At 43.5% G+C, this 20,346-nt stretch overlaps 2 protein-coding genes across 6 annotated transcripts in view; one reads left to right on the forward strand and one right to left on the reverse strand.

Moving 5' to 3' along the window:
* The window catches only part of FBXW2 (F-box and WD repeat domain containing 2), a 20,728-nt gene continuing 382 nt past the window's right edge, over nucleotides 1-20,346 (reverse strand). For 2 of the 4 annotated variants that reach the window (XM_082207726.1, XM_082207727.1), the window contains exons 2-8: nucleotides 16,575-16,683; nucleotides 15,456-15,965; nucleotides 7,959-8,153; nucleotides 5,548-5,681; nucleotides 4,299-4,385; nucleotides 3,097-3,266; nucleotides 1-2,047 (exon numbers count right to left, since the gene is read on the reverse strand). In XM_082207726.1, the coding sequence (XP_082063852.1) occupies nucleotides 1,759-2,047; nucleotides 3,097-3,266; nucleotides 4,299-4,385; nucleotides 5,548-5,681; nucleotides 7,959-8,153; nucleotides 15,456-15,945 (1,365 nt within the window). In that variant the 5' untranslated portion in view covers nucleotides 15,946-15,965; nucleotides 16,575-16,683 and the 3' untranslated portion in view covers nucleotides 1-1,758. The remainder of the gene's footprint in view (nucleotides 2,048-3,096; nucleotides 3,267-4,298; nucleotides 4,386-5,547; nucleotides 5,682-7,958; nucleotides 8,154-15,455; nucleotides 15,966-16,574; nucleotides 16,684-20,346) is intronic. The other 2 variants (XM_082207728.1, XM_082207729.1) reach the window with 1 other exon arrangement.
* SLC2A8 (solute carrier family 2 member 8) overlaps nucleotides 19,467-20,346 on the forward strand; it is a 15,844-nt gene continuing 14,964 nt past the window's right edge. Inside the window, exon 1 of one of the 2 annotated variants that reach the window (XM_082207714.1) lies at nucleotides 19,467-19,701. The gene's annotated coding sequence lies outside the window, so the exon portion shown is untranslated. Of the gene's footprint in view, nucleotides 19,702-19,901; nucleotides 19,953-20,346 lie in introns of those variants that run through there. The other variant, XM_082207715.1, reaches the window with a different exon arrangement.

The following is a 20,346-nucleotide window of genomic DNA, read 5'->3' on the forward strand; positions in this document are numbered from 1 at the left end:
ATTTTATTTTAAGGAAATCTTGTACTTGATCTGGGGTGGGGGAGACGGGGATCAGAAAAACTTCTATCCAAATCTGATGTAAGTTGGTGGTGGTGGGTCATTAGATATTTATGCTTTGCATGCTTGCTCTACACTTCCTCCTGGGATCCCAATAGCCTAGGAAACACAAACTGAGACTAGTATGCTATGCTTCTCTGCCTTGCACAGCACCTTACTTTGCAGAAATTCTCAGATGATGCTCTACACAGTATGGTAGTATACATTATCAGCTGCTAGTGAGAGAAGCTGCGCCACAGATGCCCAAGAAGTACAAATGCATTCATTTCCAAAAACTTCACATTGGGACAATAATTAAAACAGGCAGATTTTTTTTTAATTAAAATTGATGTGTAAACTTTTATAGCACGTGCTGGAAGACTTGCCACCTCTGCCCCAGCTCCCTTCCGAGAAGCACAGGAAGATGGGAAGGCCATCACCACATCCCTGCTGCATACCCTTACCTCCACTTTCAAAGTTCCAAACTCAATTCAGCTATGTTTTGCAATGGATTTGTAAGGGTCTGGAGCAAACTCAGTTTTGCCCTTTAAGTGTGGGTAACATGTTGTCCATAAAACGATTAAAAGAATGACAGCTTTTAAAATGAGTCATCATTGAAAAAGAAGCCTCAGAATGCCTCTGGAGGTAGCTGCCTCTGATGAGCACTGCAGGCACACACTACTATAAAACTTCCTTCCAATCTTTCCCCACTCTCTTCTTGAGGAAAGTGTGGCTGTGCCTGCTGTTCCAATCTACTCACTGGCCTTGTTAACACCCTTGCTTTTTCTCACTAGAAGCAAGGGCTTCAAGAGCTCTTTAAAAAGAGGGTTAAAAAGAGGTATACCAGCTGCTTGAACCTCTAATGACATGAGCTGTCCTTTGATCAGAAGCTCATCAGCCTGCACAATTCAATTTATCCCTGACCTAAGAATTTGCCTTATGAGACAAAGCATCCCTCCTAAGGCAGCCATTTGGCTATTGATCTTGCCAGCTCGTTTCTATAATATCAAGGGTGGAGTTCAGGTTTGCGAGTTTCTCCACACCACCATCACAGTCCCAAGTGCCACACACAGGTTCAATACCCACATTCATACACTTGTAAGTTCTCCAGGCTCAAGTGTTCATCCCTTCCATGCATGGCAAATAAAAAAGTAACACCGGCCCTAAAGAAATTAATTGACCAGCATGGTCCCCTTTTACAGAGCCATCAGATCTTTCACACTGGCTGTGAATAAGATGTGTGTGTGTGATTAACATCCTCATTTCTTTTTCTTCCTCTCATAAAGAAATATGGGTGTGGGAAGGCGAGGTGTCTAATATCCTTTCTTATGAATACATTTCCAACCCGCTTCTGCCTCCACCCCCTCTCCCAAAAAAAGGGGGGGGGGTTGGGGGAGAAGGAAAGGAAAATCATAGTTAAGAATGTGCTCAAATGTATGAGAATACATGAGCCAGAGGTGGGGGGATAGTCGCATGCTGTATAATGCATTATGCTTAAACAAAGTGAAAACAAACACCCCCTCTTCTCTGCAACTGGTTGCGACTCCCCTGCCTATTGAAAATGACAGAGAGGAAAAAAATGAAGGCAAAATGATTGTGCATTGCATGATGATATCTGTTAAGGTGAGCTGCTTTGGTTCATGCACAGTCTCCTCTGGCTGGCTCATCGCTGGCTGGATCAATTGTGTGGTTTTGTTCGTCACGTAGTCCTGCTGGTTTGCTTCAGCCATGCTCCTTCCACAAAACCAGGTGAATACTGTGGTCTGGCATGCTGGTGGCAAAGACCAGGCCCATGTCATTTTGACCATCCAAACCGTCCAGCCAATCCATTTCCCCGGCCAGGAAGCTCGAGCCCCTCTTTGACTTTCTGTATTCCGGCAGTGGCCAGCGGCTGATCAGTTTCTCTGTCCTCAAGTCCATTATGTACAGGTAGTGGTTATCAAACAGGAGGGCAAAAATGTCGCCGAAGCCCAGCAAGGACAAGTTCGCAAATTCAGGAGGTTTGATAACCCTGCAAGGGAAGAGAAAAAACAGACCACCACAAATATCAGAAGAAAATGATGCATAGAATGGAGAGTTGATCTTTTAAATGATTTTTTTAATGGTGTTGATATGATCTAGATTGCAGTCTGCCGCTACTTAACCAACCTGGCATCCTGGTGTCTTGCAAGTGACATGTTGCCATGTAAATGCAAGATACCAAAGGAATCCCATCTGGAATGGCACCGGTCATTCAAAACCTGACTCTTACAAGTTATCACTGACATTGCCACGGTATTCGGCTTAGCTTGCCCACTTTAGACCTCTTGGCCAGACCTCCACAGCACACTCCGGGAACATGACTCAGGAAGCATCAGGACTTAAGTTTCCTCTATTAAGAAAAGTGTTTACTGGGTTAATTCCACATGAGTTGGAAATAGTGGCTCATGCCTCACAATGCACCTGGCTGAATGTGGTAACCTTCTTATCTATGTCACTGGGCAAATTTGGCAAGCAACTTTGTGTACACAGTAAAAGGGTTCACTTTACAGTATAAAGTGTGGGTCGTGATAGGAGATTGCAGGAATTGTTGAACGCCATCTGTTGAACTATGGATTTGTGTGAAGAGTTTTTGAAAAAAATAATCTGAAAAGGAGAACTGCCAGACTACGGAACTCGGAGAACTCAGTCAGTTGCAGGATTCTGAGCAACCAGAGTTAGAACTTGCTAATGGACTTTGTTTCAGCAAGGACTTTGAAGTACAGAACCGTCTCTGGGACCAGAGAGAAAGAAGCTTTTCTATATATAGTGTGTGTAAATGGAGTGTGTGTTTTGCGTCTGCCAACTAGAACAACTCTGCTAAAAACAACTGTTTCATGTTGGTGTGTTTAACTGCTTTACTGAAGCTTCTGTGGCACATACACAGAGAACAAGAATATACATACATATGCGTGTATGTGTATATGTGTGTGTGTGAGAGAGAGAGAGAGAAAGAGAGAGAAGAAAAAGAAGAGGAGGAGGAGGAGAAATACAGATCCCAACAACCTCTGCATATGTTGGCCTCAAATCCAGACTGTTTACCTGTGGATATCGTAGCTGGCGAAGTCCCACTGATACAACCCGATAGCTGAACTGCAAACAATGTATTTGCCATCGAAATGAAGCCGAGGCTGGAGAGAGATGCTGCGGTCTTCTGAGACGGTAAGGGTTTTTAAGCACTTGCAGTTGATCTCTCTCCCAATGGGCCAGATCTGTAACAATACAATCAACCAATGATTGTGGCAACAGGGAAGGATAAAGGGGGTACACTTTGCTAACTTGGTGAAGTCTCCCTTGCAGGCCTTCAAGCCAAGAACTCCCTCCCAGAACCCCGCCTCTCTCTTGAAGGAAAGCTCTCCCACTTCAACATCTGCAAAGCCTCGTGGGTGCAGCTCTTTTTAACCCACAGTTGTTATGGGAAAAGTTTGTGTAACTGCCTTTCAGCCTTGCAATTCAGCCCTTTCCTCCCACTGTCTAGTTTATAAATTTCTTAGGGCAGAGACCTGTACTTTTATTTTTTGCTTATGTTACACTGCAAAGTACCATGCACACTAATGATGATGATAAAACTGGACTGTATCCCGTGCTGGTTCTACCCAGAATAGGCCCATTGAAAATAATGGGTGTGATTATTTTAGATCCATTAATTTCAATAGGTCTACTGTTAGAAGAACTTAGTTTGAGATAACCCATTATTACTATTGGGTTGTATGCAACAACATTCTACTTGGAGTAGACCCACTGAAATTAACGTACCCACGTTAGTCATGCTAAGTAGGTGCTTTTACCTTAAGCTGGCCTATGGCTGCAATAAATATTCTTTACCTTCTTCTGCTACTGAAGGGAAGCCTCGTCCTCTAAAACCTGCCTCTTGACATGCTTATGAAAAAGCCTTCTAACTACCAAGCAGCTGGCAGACAATGGGCAGAATAATTCACCCCTTAGGATCCATTAGGGCGAAGGACCACAGAGCATGTGCTTTGCAGGCAGAAGTTCTCATGTTCAATCCTCTGGAATCTCTAGGTAGGGCTAGTAATGTCCCCTACCTGAAACCCTGGAGAACTGCTGCTGCCACTCAGTGTGGACAATACTGATAGCCAGCCAATACTGAAGGCACTTTCCTAGTCAGATTCAGATTTGTACTGATCTAGTCTAATCCAGCAAAGGCTTGTGACTTTCCAGAATTTATTTACACCTGCAATTCCCCGATTTCTGGAGTTCCATGAAGCTGAGACCATACATACCTTGATTTCGTATTTATCTGCACTTAACAAGATGTAATCCCCAGGGCTGTGCATGAGAGATTTGACTTTGCACTTCTGCAAGACCACCTGCAGTAGGAACAAAGTGTGTCTAAGGCTTGAGGCAAAATGTCAGACAGGTCACTAAAATAAGCACTGAAATGTTTGTTCAGATACATTTATGTCCCGGGAGGTAAAAATCTAATCTCACGGTAAGAAATGCCAGATGCTGCTCTATTATGTCCGAGAAAGAGAAGCCACAATGGAGGCTGTGCACTGTCTCCAACTAACCCACTGTGCAGCTGGATTTTGTTGTTCTTACTTCAGTACAGTACGTTCAGTTCGTTCTGTACAGAAAGATTTTGTTCTTACTTCAGAATGATCTCTGTTGTTACACATTCTTACACAAAATGATTTCTGCTGTATTGAAACCCACTTTTTCCCATTAAGCTTATGGCACAACCACCTGGGTCTCATGCCCTGCTTTAAGGCTGTGTAGCTGAAACAACCACACACTGCTTCAATGTTAACCCGTTTCCACCTCCTCCTTTTTCCTCGTTTCCCTATGTTGAATTTTTGTAAGCTTCTTAAGAGCAGGGATTGATCCTCTTGTGCTCTATAAAGCATCATGTGCACTAATGGTATTACAAAAAGAAAAAAATATAGAATGCTGCACGCACATCATGGTTTCCTCCACATGTTGGGAACCAGCAGCTGTAGCTCTGAGTACTTCCTTTGCATGCAGAATGTCCCAAGTTAAAACCCTGCCATCTCCAGGTAGGCCTGGGAGAGACGCAAGGTCTGAAACCCTGGTGAGCCACTGCCTGTCAGTGTAGGCAAGCTAGATGGACCTAGTGGTCTGACTCAGCGGAAAGCGATTACCTATATTCCTGCATGTGGTAGCCTTGTCCTCTAGCACCAGATATGCAAAGCTGGCAAATAACCTTTGGCCTCAAATGGTTTGTAGTTAAATTTTAGCCACTGTGGTGTAGCAGTTAGAGCACTGGACCTGGGAAACTAGAATTCAAATCCCCACTCAGCCACAAAGATGACCTTGGGCCAACTGCTATCTTACAACCTAACCTACCTACCTCCCTCCCTCACAGGGTTGTTATGAGGGTAAAATTGGACAAAAGGAGAGAACCACGTATGCCACCTTGAGCGTTTTGAGGAAAGGTGGGATATAAATGCAACTATTAATAAATGACACCCAGTGCAAACTTTAAACAGGAAGGGAGCTAACCCAGCCTACCTTTGTGACCCATTCCGTGTGCCCTGTTAGTGTATTGAGACACACTCCCGTTGATAAGGCCCAGACCTTCACAGTGAAATCCGCTGAGCCACTGACCAGGATGTCGAGCTCGTCATTGTAATCAACACTGAAAACTACAAAAGCCAAAAAAGAAAAGGGAACTTTAAAAGAGATTGGCCATGCTGATCTCTATACCAAGTCAGATCAAAGTAATCATGCAGTTATTTTGGGATGTGCGTGTGTGCAATTGTGAGTCACACTGCAGTTATACTGATTTGGCTTCCTTGAAATTTAGAGTTTTCCCTTCCATGTAATAGACGTGTAGAATTTACAAGTTTGGAAGGATAGCCAGGTAAACATACTTAGGTAATGCCTATCCAATGATTAGAGCTAGAGAACTGCAGCCAGGGGAGGGGGTTTCCTTGCCTAGAAAGCTGTCTTATTCTGGGCCAGGCTATTGGTTCATGTAGCTCAGGACTATCTGCATGAGTTGGCAGCGGCTCTCGAGGGTTTCAAACAGGGAGTTTCTCCCAGCCATATCTGGCATGTGTGACAGAGACTTGGTTAGATGAGGCAGATGGGCCTGTTCTTGTCGCTGCTTGTCCACCAGGTTTCTCTTATACACAGCAACCCATGTCATATGGGTGGGGTTGCAGTGATTTTTAGGAAGTCATTAGCTTACATCAGGTGTCCTGTTGGGAAAACCCAGTTTTCTGAGTGCATGTTCTGGAAGTTGGGCAATAGGGGCAGTACAGGATTCCTTTTGGAGTACCGACCTCTCCACTGCACCAAGATTCCCTGCCTGAGCTGCCTCAGGTCATGGTGGATGTTCTCCTGGAGTCTACCTCTTTCCAAATCTGAGTGACTTTATCTGCAAAAAAAGCTTTGCAAACTCATTGCAGGAGACCTTTTTGCAGATAAAGTCACTCAGATTTGGAAAGAGGTAGAGTCCACCATGGGAGCAGGGCCGGGAGAGTGCTAGAGTCCTTTCTGGTCAAGTTGCATGGGATCAATTCCAATCTGTTACCTCCAAGGATGTGGACAGGCTGCTTGGACAAGTGAAACCAACCACCTGTCCCCTTGCCGATCCTGGCTAATAACAGTGAGCTGGGAAGGGCTGGCTGATGGGCTCTGGGGGCTGGTGAATGCTTCCCTCTGTGAGGGAGCCTTCCCAGATCCGCTGAAAGAGTGGCCGCTGAGACCATATAACACTGGTCCTGAAAGACCTACATTGGCTCCCAGTACATTTCCGAGCACAATTCAAAGTGTTGGTGCTGACCTTTAAAGCCCTAAACGGCCTAGGCCCAGTATCCCTGAAGAAGCATCTCCACTCCCATTGTTCAGCCCGGACACTGATGTCCAACTCCTAGGTGGTTCCCTCCCTGCAAGAAGTGAGATTACAGGGAACCAGGCAGTAGTGGCGCCCGCCCTGTGGAACGCTCTCCCAGCAGATGTCAAGGAAATAAACAACTATCTGACTTCTGGAAGACATCTGAAGGTAGCCCTGTTTAGGGAAGTTTTAAATGTTTTATGTTTGGTCGTGTTTTTAATGTTCTGTGGGAGCCGCCTAGAGTGTCTGGGGAAACCCAGCCAGATGGGTGGGGTATAATTAATTAATTTATTATTAATTATTATTATTATTATTATTATTATTATTATTATTATTATTATTACTACTACTACTACTACTATCTAGCAATGCCAGGAACTGAACCAGAGACCTTCTACATGTAAAGCTCATGCTAGAGTCAGTCCCAAGCAACATGGAACGGTGTAGAGTTCTGGTTGCTTCATCTCAGAAAGGATTATATACAGTTGGAAAAGTTTCAGAAAAGGACAACTAAAATGATCAAGGGGATGGAGCAACTCCCATGAGGAAAGGCTGCAACATTTGGAACATTTTAGTTTAGAGAAAAGGCAGGTAAGACCTTATAGAAGTTTACGAAACTATGCATGGGGTGGACAAAGTAGATAGAGAGGTTTTTCTCCCTCTCTCATATCAGGAAGTTGCACCTGCTGTGGACAGTGATGGCCACCAATTTAGATGGCTTTGAAAGAGGATTAGACAAATTCATGGAGGAAAATGCTATCGATGGTCAGTAGCCACGACGGCTACTCTCTGCCTCAACAGTCAGGGGCAAAAATGCTTCTGAATACCAGTAGCAGGAAACCATAGGAGGGGAGAGGTCTGCTCTTGTGCTCAGGTCCTGCTTGCAGGTTTCCCACAGGCATCTGTTTGGCCACTGTGAGAACAATATGCTGGACTAGATGGGCAACTAGCCTGATCCAACATGGAGAGTGAGTAGGGTAGCTGCTAAACTAGGGGAGATGTCTAGCAAGGCTAGATTGCAGACAGATGTTGCTTGAAATGGCCTAAAGGGCTTCAGGCATTCCTGAGGACACCAACACACCTGCCCCCGTGTGGCCTCTGAAGTGCTGGGTCTTAGTTCCTGAGCTCCACTCCCAGCAGGCTACCGTGTTGTCAAAGGAGCCTGTGACCAGCTTTTGTTCATCAAACTTCACTGCTGCACAGGTGTGGGTCTGGATCCCATAGATGCATTGCCCTGTGCTCACATCCCATAGCTTTGCAGACAAGTCATCTGAACCTGCGGCCGCAAAGGAAGAAATGAAGTGTGGTTTAGTGGCTGAGAAGTCAGAAGGTATCCAACATGACCCACAAAACAATGGCATCCAACCAGGACCTGGGAGAATTGAGTTCAGATCAGCCATAGTTTCACTACTTGGCCAGCCACTACTTAAGCTTCTCAGTGACCCATCTAGAAAGAGCCACTGGTTAGAGTCTGTCTCATTGTTTCCCAAACATCTGATCAAAATTTGGAGGCCTATTTTTTTAACACCTGAAACTGTTTTACTTTCATAACAAATGAAAAGAAAAATAACCCATTCAATGAGGAGTGTGTCCTCAGTGTTTCTCTATTAGTACTCGTTCCACTCTGATCCCAAGGCATGCCTAGACCAATGGCTCATACATAAATGCAACAGGGCAAATTGGGTGGAGAGGGCAAGTCTGCCACAAAAGAGTGTCTTGAATAATCTGATCATCCCTAAAACCACAGTGCATAATTACCTACCCAGGGGCTGAATGGAAGGAGGGAAAGTTGAGCACTCAATCGCACACAGAGACACAAAGGGCAGTCTTCTATTCAGGCAAGTTATTGGGCACATGGGAATTGGCACTTTAGCTGTTCTTCTATAATTTGGAAATTATTGGCACAAGAAAGCTTTAAAGTTGTGATGTCAAACTTTCTTAAAAAGGTATCTGAGATCCCCCCCACCCCAATTTTACAATGAAAAAGTAAACCCTGCTGACAGCTCTCTGCTCCCAAAAGTACCCTGCCATGATATTATTCTGCTGAAAATTTTCTGTGATCTCCCCCAAGTTCCCTCAAAATTGATCTATTATTTCTGTGCTATGCTCACTTTGGTAAGTGGCCCCTGGAGGATTGCACATAGGTCAATGCAGCCCTCGGCCGAAAAAAGGAAAGACATTCCTGCTTTAAAACTATTTTGAATATCTTGGGGGGGGGATATCTGCTTGGCATTTAAAAATAAAACAAGCTTCTAGTTCTTATGCATACAGGAGAAAACTCAGAAATATATCCATGCCCTTCCTGTCATTGACAAGGATTTCCAAGCCTGAGTTTATGATGCAGAACAAGTGAGCGCAATTAAGCAAACAAGAATGCAGATACACTTGTGGCACATAATTGATTCCAACTCAATCATTTTGATTTGGGAAGAGGAGTGATTGGTGCAGAACAGAAAGTCCTAGTCATGCAAAATCATTAGCCTCCAATAGTAGAAGATGAAGCTTTTGGTCACACATGATAGGATCTGTGACAATTAACTCTCTCGCTAGTAGGAAGTCTCAAAGGATTAAAAACTTTGGCTTGCAAATAAATCCTTCACTTTTCCAGACAGAAATGATTGTTTATATTAGGTCAGCTGCTTTTTGTATAAACAAATCAATGCTGCCTGTTCCATTGCTGCCCTTTCATTAATGGATAATTTGAGCATTTGGTTTTAAGCCCCACCCTACCACCAAAAAGCCACCCTCACAGGGAGATCCACACTCCACAGCAGATCCATGGTAGGGGAATTTGTAGGGAAGACTGGTGTGAAGCCAAAGGAGCAGCCTCCTCCTCAGAATGTATTGTAGGTTTTAGAATGCTGAAGAGGCCTTTCTTTAATATTAGCACACATTGGCTGTGTTCAAACATCACAATAAACTATGGTTAACACAACAGCAACAAGATTAGCCTACTCCTAGGCTCATATGCTCTGAACTCTGGTGCAAGGAAACTGGAAATTTTTGCTTCTTATTAGCCAGAGTTTAGCATGACACATGAACTCTAAAGTGCGGCTACACATAATTTCTGTGGAAACATGCCAACTTTATAAACAGTGGTCTGATGCTGGTTTGTTGCAACATAGTAAAAATGAATCACAGTGTATTGGGTTTCTACAAGATGGCAAGCTGCAGTTAAATAGAAGCAAAAGCTTCGAAGCTTGTCCTTGAATCTGTCAGTGGAGACCAGGCAAGCCTGGGGAGGGGCACCAGGCTTGTTTCTATCACAACAAACCATAGCTTATTGTAGTGTAGCATACAGACACTGCATGCTTTTATGAAATACATTTCTACAATGTTAGTGAAAGCTTGTGGCTAGAACAAGGTCTGGGATCCATGGGGCCTGATCATGGCCTATGGTGAGCTGTGAATGATCAAATCTCCTATTCAGATCTTGGTCTTGCTATAACATCACTAAGCATCTTTAGACAAGCCTTCCAGCCTCAGCCCACTCAATGAAGCTGAATATTGGAAGATCCAGGACAGATAAGAAAAGTACTATTTCATGTGGTGAATAGCTGAACTATGGCACAGGAGGCAGTGGTGGTCACCAACTTGGGATCAGTGGCGTAGCGTGGGTTGTCAGCACCCGGGGCAAGGCAAGTAATTTGCCCCCCCTAACCCGTGGATTTTCGCCCCCCTAACCCTAACCCCCAGATGTTGCGCCCGGTGCGGCTGGGCCCCCCTGCACCCCCCACGCTACGCCACTGCTTGGGATGCTTTCAAAAGAGTAGACAAATTCATGAAGGAAAAGGTTCACAATAGCTATGTTCTGCCTCCACAGTTGAAAGCAATAAAGCATCAGGATACCAGCTGCTGGAAACCTCAAGAGAGGAGAGCGCTCTTGTGCTTGAATCCTGCTCATGTGTATCCTGCAAGCATCTGGTTGGCCACTGTGAGAAGATGGACTGGATGGGCCATAGGCCTGTTCCAGCAAGGCTCTTCTTATATATGCCACCTCCCAGTAACATTACTTACTCTGGCAATTTGTATACAGGCAACTTCCCAAGTGGGGGGGGGGTCATTATGCGTGTTGGCAGGGCACGCATAAGCCTTCCCTCCCACTTCTGGGGCTGAAAACTGTGCATGCACCAGCGGTCATGTGTTCCTTGAACGCGCACAAAATGGGAGTTGCTTGTACCAGTTAATTATGAGAGTCCCTGAGTGGTGTGCAAACAACTCCACAATAAAGATAAAAATTGGTTAAAACTATAAAATCAGAATTCAGTTAAAACACCTGCTGAAATATTTAAAATGTCTTCTGTAGGTGCCGGAATTTCAATATGTAGGGTGCCCTGACCTCCAATGAAAGGGAGTTCCACAGTATTTGGCCTACAATGACAAAACATTTCTAAGGACACCTTAAATGTCTGATGAACAATACAATCTACAAAGTAGTAGGAACCCAATGATAACATTATGTAAGAATAAAAACAGTAGATAAAATCAACATGTAAAACATTCTAATGTGGATTTAAAGGCCTGAGGAAATGTAGGAAGACTTCTCCTGGTACCAGAGATAGTAAATATATGCCTTCTTCAGGAATGAGATCTAAAGGCAGGTGCCACCATTAAGAAGACTCTCTCCTCAGTTGGAAACCACCTCACCCAGAAGGTAGGGTCTTTGAAGATTATCTCAGCACATATGCCATCTTGGGTTGAGTTCCTGAAGGATCACCTCCTCCAGGTCCAAGACATGTACAGCTTTGAAGGGAAAGCAGTGCACAACCTGGTGATTACAGAATAAATGATGCAAGGAGGGAGTTTCAGCCCAAGATAGGGAAAGAGATACTTTAAATGAATTCAAATCTCCAGGGCCTGTTGAGCTGCACCCAAGGGTACTAAAGGATCTTGTGGATGTAATCTCAGAACCTCTGTCTATAATCTTTGAGAATTCTTGGTGAATAGGAGAAGTCCCTGTGGACTGGAGATGGGCAAATGTTCTCCCCATCTTCAAAAGGTGTGTGTGGGGGAGGGGAAGCCCAGGTAACTACCTACCGGTGAGCTTGACATCAGTAGCAGGAATGCTCCCAGATAACTAAACAGTTGGTGAGCAATTAGAAAAAGATGCTGTGATTACTACAACCCAGCATGGGTTTCTCAAAAACAAGTCATGCCAGATGAATCTCATGTTTTTGATGAAGTTCCCAACAGCCAGGAAGCTGTTAAAATGTCAAAAAACGAAAAAGCCACACAAACAAAAACGCCAAATTTTTTTAGCAAAAACAAAAGCTCCAAATATCACCTCTGTGTTGCATGGGTGCTTGGGACTCAGCAGGAAGCCTCTGATTAGCAGCGGGGGACTCAATTTACAAATGGAACACACTCAACAGGAAGCAGAACATGTTCCGCTTCCAAGGCAAAATTCACAAACCAGAACACCTACTTCTGAGTTTGCAGCATTCTATTTCCAAGTTGTTCATAAACTAAGCTGTTCTAAAACCAAGGTACCACTGTATATGAAACTGCTGGGGATGGTTATTGGGAGTTACGGGTTGAGGTGCAGGCCTCGGCGATGTATTTACCTCGCCCGGTCCCGTGTGAGAGACAGACCACAACAGCAACTTCACCCAGAGGTATGTCAAACATCTCCTTCTGATACCTCTTGAGTAACACGTTGCCTGGGAAAAACAGATCTTGCTTCCTTCCAGACAACTGGTGTACATTCCTTCCTAATATGGCCTTGAACATTGTTGTCTGACATCTGGCCCCAGTAATCAACAACTCAGCCTCACTGGTGTGAAGTGCAGAGGGTGAATATGAAGCCCCTGGAATTATTATTTTTTTTGGTATAAATATATAATATACATTCCCCACCTCTAAGACTGCCAATCTTCCAGTGTCATCCACCCTCCACATTTCACATTTGATCCCCAATTTTACATACAACCACATCATAAATAAATAAACACAACCCATCTCTCTTCTTTTCTGTCTGAAAGTTTCAGAAGCCATCAAGATGGTATATACTATGGTCCATCCTGTCCCTTTCACTGTTCTTTTTCCAACTTTAACCTTCAAGGGGGTGGGCCAATGTAATCTCAACAAAATCTGTATCTCCTCTCCATCCTCCCCACTAAACAAATAAATCTTCCTGGAGTCCATCTTGCCAGTCCTCTGTTCCATTACCTCCAACTCCAGTCAGTTTTTTCTCTCTTCCAAGTGCTTAACAGACAGTCAATCCAGTTGTTACCAATCTTTTCTTCTTTACTATTTTAATTTCATAATACAAAGTTCCAAGGGGTGGTCAAAATCCCTCAAAGGTCTTGAGGGTAGTGATTTTAAGTTTAGTCTGCCATGCACAAAGAAGGGTTAGGATTTGTGGACTTAATATCCTATCAAATTAATTTTGTAACAAGTCCAGGTTTCTTGTAGTAAAATAACATCAAAAGATTTAATAAAACTAATAAATTCAGGGTCATTGGCCTTTTTCCTCAAACCCACAATGTTCCAGGAAAGGATCTGAAACCTAGGGTCACTTGGCAGTCATTTGATTTCAATTAAGTGATCCCATCAGTTACCATTCCCCCTGCCCTTTTAACTATTCCAAGGAATCAACACCCTAACATCTTCACTACAGCAAATGGTTAATTGCCTGTCCTTCCTGGGCTTGCACTCCCCCTTACGGAGCAGGTTCACTGTTTGGGAGTGCTTCTGGATCCAGCTCTGTCACTGGAGGCTCAGGTATATACAGTGGTTGGAAGTGCCTTTTACCAACTGTGACTGGTTTAACAGCTATAGACATTCCTGAACTGGGAAAGTCTGGCCACAGTAGATCATGAATTGGTTACTTCAAGATTGCAATATGCTCTAGGGGGGGCTTCCCTTGCACTTTATCCGGAAGCTGCAATTAATGCAGAATGCTGCAGCACAATTGCTGACAAGAGTGAGGCCTTGTCAGCATATAGTGCCTGTTCAGTGATCTGCACTGGTTACCAATTTGTTACCAGGCCAAGTTCAAGGTGTTACTATCAGTATATAATGGCCATAATAACTTGGGGCCAGTTTACCTAGGAGATCAGCTTACCCAACGTGTGCCCACTTGACCGCTTCAATCAGCGGAAGTGGTACTACCACAAGTGCCATATAATACCCATTCTGCATTTTTAAGAACTCAATCATTTACTGTAGCAGCACTTACACTTTGGAACTCCCTGACTATTAATAGCAAGCAGCTGCCTTCACTGTATTCTTTTAGGTGCCTGCTAAATATATTCTTGTTTAGACAAGCCTACCCAGATGCTTAGAAAGTTGATGTGAGTTTTAACTTGTTTTAGCATTTCAAAGTTTTGTGTGTTTTAAAATACAGGCACCACCCCTTACGCATATTCGACTCATGTGCAACCGTATACACGCAGCGGGAAATTAAAAATAATTCTATTCAAACCTGGGAATGGCAGGAGAGTCCCCGTGGCTTGCAAGGAGACCCTCCCTGGAAAACGAATTTTTCTATAGATTATGAAGGCTTGAAAAAGGCGCACGGGGGCCCTGCTGCTGCTGCTGCACCATCATGCTCACCAGGTGAGAACTGGGAAAGCCACTTCGCAAGTCCTGTCTGTGCGGCTTTCCCAGCCTCTCTGGTGAGGAGTGGGGGCTCCCCTGGAAATAATCCCTTCCATATCCACCTAATGAAGAACAAAAGCTTTAAAATGTGTCAACAGGGCTGCAGGTTCCAAATTCATGTGTGGGAAACTGAAAGGCAGGAAGCTGTTCCTTGCAGCGGGCTCAGCTGCGCGGCTTCCCTATCCTTCCTGCCAAGATTGAAGGTGAAGAGGGGAGGAAGGGAGTCTTCGTCACCCTTTAGATTAGAAGGGAAGGAGCAGAACAAGGGCAAACAAAAGTGGATGGGGGGGGGAGAGAGAACAGAAAACAAAGCCACTCAAGCTCCCCACTTACGCACATTTCATTTCTGTTTTTTTTTTGGGGGGGGAACGTAACCCCCACGTAAGTGGAAAGTTGCCTGTATTATTGTACGTGTTTCTAGGTATAATTTTATTGTTTTATCTTTTGATGTATTTTGAAAAACCAAGTGTATACATTTTGTGAAATCAATCAATCAATCAATCAATCAATCGGTGACTTCCTGGCTCGCAGCCCTCTCACACACATAGGTAAAGGTAAAGGTACCCCTGCCCGAACGGGCCAGTCTTGACAGACTCTGGGGTTTGTGCGCCCATCTCACATCTATTGGCCGGGGGCCAGCGCTGTCCGAAGACACTTCCGGGTCACGTGGCCAGCGTGACAACGCTGCTCTGGCGAGCCAGAGCCGCACACGGAACGCCGTTTACCTTCCCGCTGGTAAGCGGTACCTATTTATCTACTTGCCCCCAGGGGTGCTTTCGAACTGCTAGGTGGGCAGGCGCTGGGACCGAGCAGCGGGAGCGCACCCCGCCGCGGGGATTCGAACCGCCGACCTTTCGATCGGCAAGCCCTAGGCGCTGAGGCTTTAGCCCACAGCGCCACCCGCGTCCATCTCACACACATACACAACACTAATTCTCATTGCACCACTACACCTAAGCCATTTGGGCCATCCTACCTGTACAAAGAAGTCCATCTTTATAGTAAAGTGCGTACACTCTGGCACTGTGTCCAATCAGTGAGGAGGTCTCAAAGGCTTTGTGGTCCTCTAGTTGCTTCATCCTTAAGATGGCCTTCAAGTACACCTTCTTCCAGTGCAAAGCATCTTGGACAGAGTCATCAATCTGCCAGCCCAGTTTCCTACAGGCAGTCTGCCACACCTCCATACAGGCACTTATGACCTTGTTCCATTGCTTAGAGACGAGGCAGCACGTGAGTAAGGTCTGAGGGTCAAGCCATTTTAACAAATAAAAACTGAGTTCCAACGGGAGGAGTTTGAGGAAGTCCCGTTTGAGGAGGGTCTCTAGGTTATTGGAGAGGTGCCTGAGCTGGATAGCCCCACTCAAGCTAATCAGGTGATCCAACGACTCATTTTTCTGCAAGTCCGTCAGAGAGAGAAACGTAACAGAAATATTATCAAGCCATGCTTCAAAGTCCTTTCTCTCCATAAGGTTATGGAAACATTTACCTGTGGGACATCAAAATACAGTATTAGTTCTGCTCAAAAACCAAATATGAACATCTTAAATAAAAAAATAAAAAATGACACACACTGCCTCAGATGCACTTCAAACAACAACATGGTGCAGGGCTGTTAATATAGAAAAATCAGCAATGTACAATGTGAAGGAGAACTCCCTTTTAAACCGAATGTGCTGAGCACAACATGCAAAAACTGTGGGATTTTTGTCTGTCCAGTGCAAAATATAGTAGTGCCTTTGAAAGCCTATGATTTTCAGCTGCTAGTCTTTATGTTTGGTTTCACACTGCATGATCAAAGGAAAACAAGGGACCCAACATCATTGTGACATCAGGTGCCTGACAGGTAGGTGTCTCAGATCTCCTCTCAGACTTGGTCCAAAAGGTTTGGGGGAAGGCAAGACTCTGGACTGCTAGCCCCATCCAGGTCCCAACTCCTGGTTTAGATTTATCTGAGGACCTGTCCAAAGACAATTGCTGAATGGATAGCCGAGCAGCAAGGAGTTGGATCACAATGCATATTGGTTCCACCCAACTTTCTTCCCTACCTAGCATTTTATCCTACCTAGCATTTCAATGGGAAAGAGGGCGTATTTACCTTAAGTAGTTGTCTGTATTATCAGATAGTTGCTTAGCAGGTAGCTGCCAATTGTCTTCTTGCTCCTCAGAACCCGACAGGGATTGGGATTCCTCTGGGGCCATTTCTTCTGTAGGTGTAACAAGAACCATATAAGTCACTGAGGCCAGATTTTCTCCTCCTCTCCAGTCACTGCATAGTGCTCTAATGATTCCCAAACCCACTACTGTTACCACTCACTTTTGACCACACCTTAACTTTCCAACGTAATTCATCTGATCAAGGGATATTTCTTTATAATGACTAGGATTCTACGTTTGCTGTCTTGGGAGTAAATCCCATTGAAGCCAACTGGATTTGCACCAAAGAATGTGTTAAGGAGTTCTGTAGTTCAATAAAGGTTCTTGCAAAGTATGTGTTAAGTTCCAGGTGTTAATACTTGTTTTGCGAAAGACTAGGTAAAATTTGTCAAAGTGGGATAAGACAATAATCCCAAGTAGTAGAGGGGAGAAAGGTGAAGTTTATAAAAGCTTAAAAGATATTAATGATTATTTTTTTTAAAATGTTATTTGGAATTATATAATAAACTAAAAGTCATAGCTTATGAGGGTGTAGAAGCTTTTAAAAATAAAATAAAACTACCTTATTTAGATTATTGACAAATGCAAATGTTATTTTTCACCAATATCAGAAGCAGAAATCAAGCAAACTATTCTTAAAATGACAACTGGTAAAATACCACAATTTCCTATTGAATAATATAAGACATACATTGATCTACTAGTACCAAAACCTCATCAACTGTATGAAGAGATGTCTGACAAAGGTATTTTATCAATGGCATTTAATCAAGCTTATATTACAGCTATACCAAATCAGACAAACTGAGTAAAGCTGATACAAAGATTTTAACAACGACCCAAGCAAATAGAATTCAGCAAGTAATAGTGGTGCTTACGGAGAATGACCAGACTGGCTTTATAAAAATGAGGCAGCAAAAAATATTAGATTAGTGGTGGATTTGTAAGATTTAAATAAAAATAAAGACAATTTTTAATTATATCACTAGGCAATGAAATGGTTTTCAACAATATTTATGTATATAAAGGTAAAGGTAAAGGGACCCCTGACCATTAGGTCCGGTCGTGGACGACTCTGGGGTTGCAGCGCTCATCTCACTTTAGTGGCCAAGGGAGCTGGCACACAGCTTCCGGGTCATGTAGCCAGCATGACTAAGCCACTTCTGGCGAACCACAGCAGCGCATGGAAATGCTGTTTACCTTCCCTCTGGAGCGGTACCTATTTATCTACTTGCACTTTGACGTGCTTTCGAACTGCTAGGTTGGCAGGAGCAGGGACCGAGCAATGGGAGCACACTCCATCGCGGGGATTCAAACCCCCAACCTTCTGATCGGCAAGTCCTAGGCTCTGTGGTTTAACCCACAGCGCCACCCGCATCCCTGTATATAGAGGTAGCTTTAACTAAATTGGTTTTCCCTTTATTTTTTATAAAATGGATTAAAGTAGTGTATGATTCACCTAAATCTAAAGTGAATGGTATCATGTCCACCACCTTTTCACTGTCTTGAGGAACTAGACAAGGATGTTCACTTTCATGTTTGCTTTTTAAATAATTGTTTAGAACCCCCTAGCTTGCGCTATTAGACAACATTGTGAGATTCACACAGCGGTTCATAATTCAGTTGAATATAAATTGGTTTTATTTTCAGGTGGTACCAAACTAGTATTCCTATATTGATGCAAACAATAAAAGCTTTTGGTAAAATATCAGGATACTTTATTAACTGGTCCAAAAGGAATTGATGCCAATGCGTGAAAAATTGATTGTTCTTTCAGTTAAGGAATTATCAATTCCGGATTTGCTCCAAATCTATTATATAACTAGGTTTAATGCCAAGAGACATAACTCGATTAGTTACAATTCATATAAACAAAATAATAAAAGAGGCTTCTTTAGTTATTGATAGATGGGAGTCATTAAACCTTAACCTTAGGGGAAGGTTGAATCCTTTCAAAATGAACATTATTCCCAGATTTATCCTTATACCACTTGATTGTAAAAAAGCCAAACCCTTCAAAAAACCCTTTCCCTTATGTATGTGACTATTTAGATTGCAAGCCTGAAGACAGAGTTATGTTACTTTTGCTGAAGCTTTAAACTGCCTTAAAGTGCCTTTTGGTGGGTATTTTTTAAACACTTAAGAATTATTATTATTCTATATTTCTTAGTTATCTGTTTTTTGTATTTTGTATCATTTTCTTTTTTTTCTTTTTTCCCTTCTTTCTGGGTTGCCTTTTTGTTAACTTTCTTGCTAGCTTGTGTTTATTAGTTTTTGTTTGTTTTTTCTCTGTGTAACTTTTTGCATAATCTCAATAAATATTATATTAAAAAAAAGAATTATTATTATTCTAAATATAGGGTGGGGGGAGGGCAGCATTTAACAAATAAATGGGAGAGATGACGTTAATGGGGGTGAGGTATAAAGTAGATAGCATGCCTCATGGGTATTTTTTTCTTTCAAGTTGGGTCTTGATGTGGAATCAGAAAAGTGGATTGCTTTTATAATCTTTGGTCACAATACAACAAAGAGTTGAGCACACCTAAATTTGCACTGAACTATTGCCATTTATTTCAAAGGACTGGGTCTGTACAACTGTGCATTAGTGCATAAAGGTCAAAATGTAATAATAATAATAATACGTCTCCCATAAAAGAGCACACACACAAGTGGCATGGAAAACACTCTTTATCAGCCTATGCTCTTAGGTTTCTGGATCTGATTCTGGAGACGAAGGATGGGGGAAGGGACATAGCTCAGTAGTAGAGCATCTACTTTTCATGCAGATGATCCCAGGAGACCTGCCCATCTTGAGTTAGGGCTGGGACTGTCCCATGCCTGAAGCCCTGGATAAGTGTAGTTGGTGTGGCAATACTGAGCTGGATGGACTAATGGTTTGGGCATAAAGCAGCATCTTATATTCCTACTGTTGTCTGGGAAGCAATCCATGCATTTGATGTTTTTATAGAGAGCTAGATTTTAACAAGTGCCTGGCGTGCTCTGGTCCATGGGGTCACGAAGAGTCGGACACGACTAAATGACTGAACAACAACAACAGATTTTAACAGGTCAGACTATTTCTCTAGCCCAGTCTATGCTGACTGGTGGTAGCTCCCTAGAAAGGAAGACCCCTTCCACCACTGATACATGATTTGTTTTTCTTTTAAGGTAATTATGACAGCATTAAACCTGTCTAGAACATTCTACATCCAAAGCATATAGTCCAACTACATTTGATGCTGGCCAAAGGATCCCGCTTCAGGAAACACCTGTGACCAGATAGTGTTCACACGTAAAAATTGCCTCTGAAAAGCCTGGGGTGGGGAAAACCCCCATGCTAACTAGTTCAATATCGGAGACCAAGAACAGCCATATGCGACATGCAGAGTCTTGTGGCATCTGCTGGGCGGTCTCCAGGTGTTACTAGACTACAATTCCCCTCATCCCTAGCTAGCAGGACCATCCAGCGACACCTGGGGAGGGACCTGAGGTTGGGAAAGGCTGAGCTAGAGTGTCGCACCCGTGCCCGCGAGACCAGGATTCAAACAACCATTTGCTCATGAAGCCAGTGGGGATAAAACGGGGAAGGGGAGAATACGTTGATCTCCCGGGAATAAAGGAAGGGTGTAAATAGGATAATACATAATAGCTAAGAATCAAAACACGACGCCGATCCCATCATTCTGCACCCCCTTACCCCCTTCTCAATCCCG

This window comes from Podarcis vaucheri (genome assembly GCF_965113315.1).
Source record: "Podarcis vaucheri genome assembly, chromosome: Z".
Classification (NCBI taxonomy): domain Eukaryota; kingdom Metazoa; phylum Chordata; class Lepidosauria; order Squamata; family Lacertidae; genus Podarcis; species Podarcis vaucheri.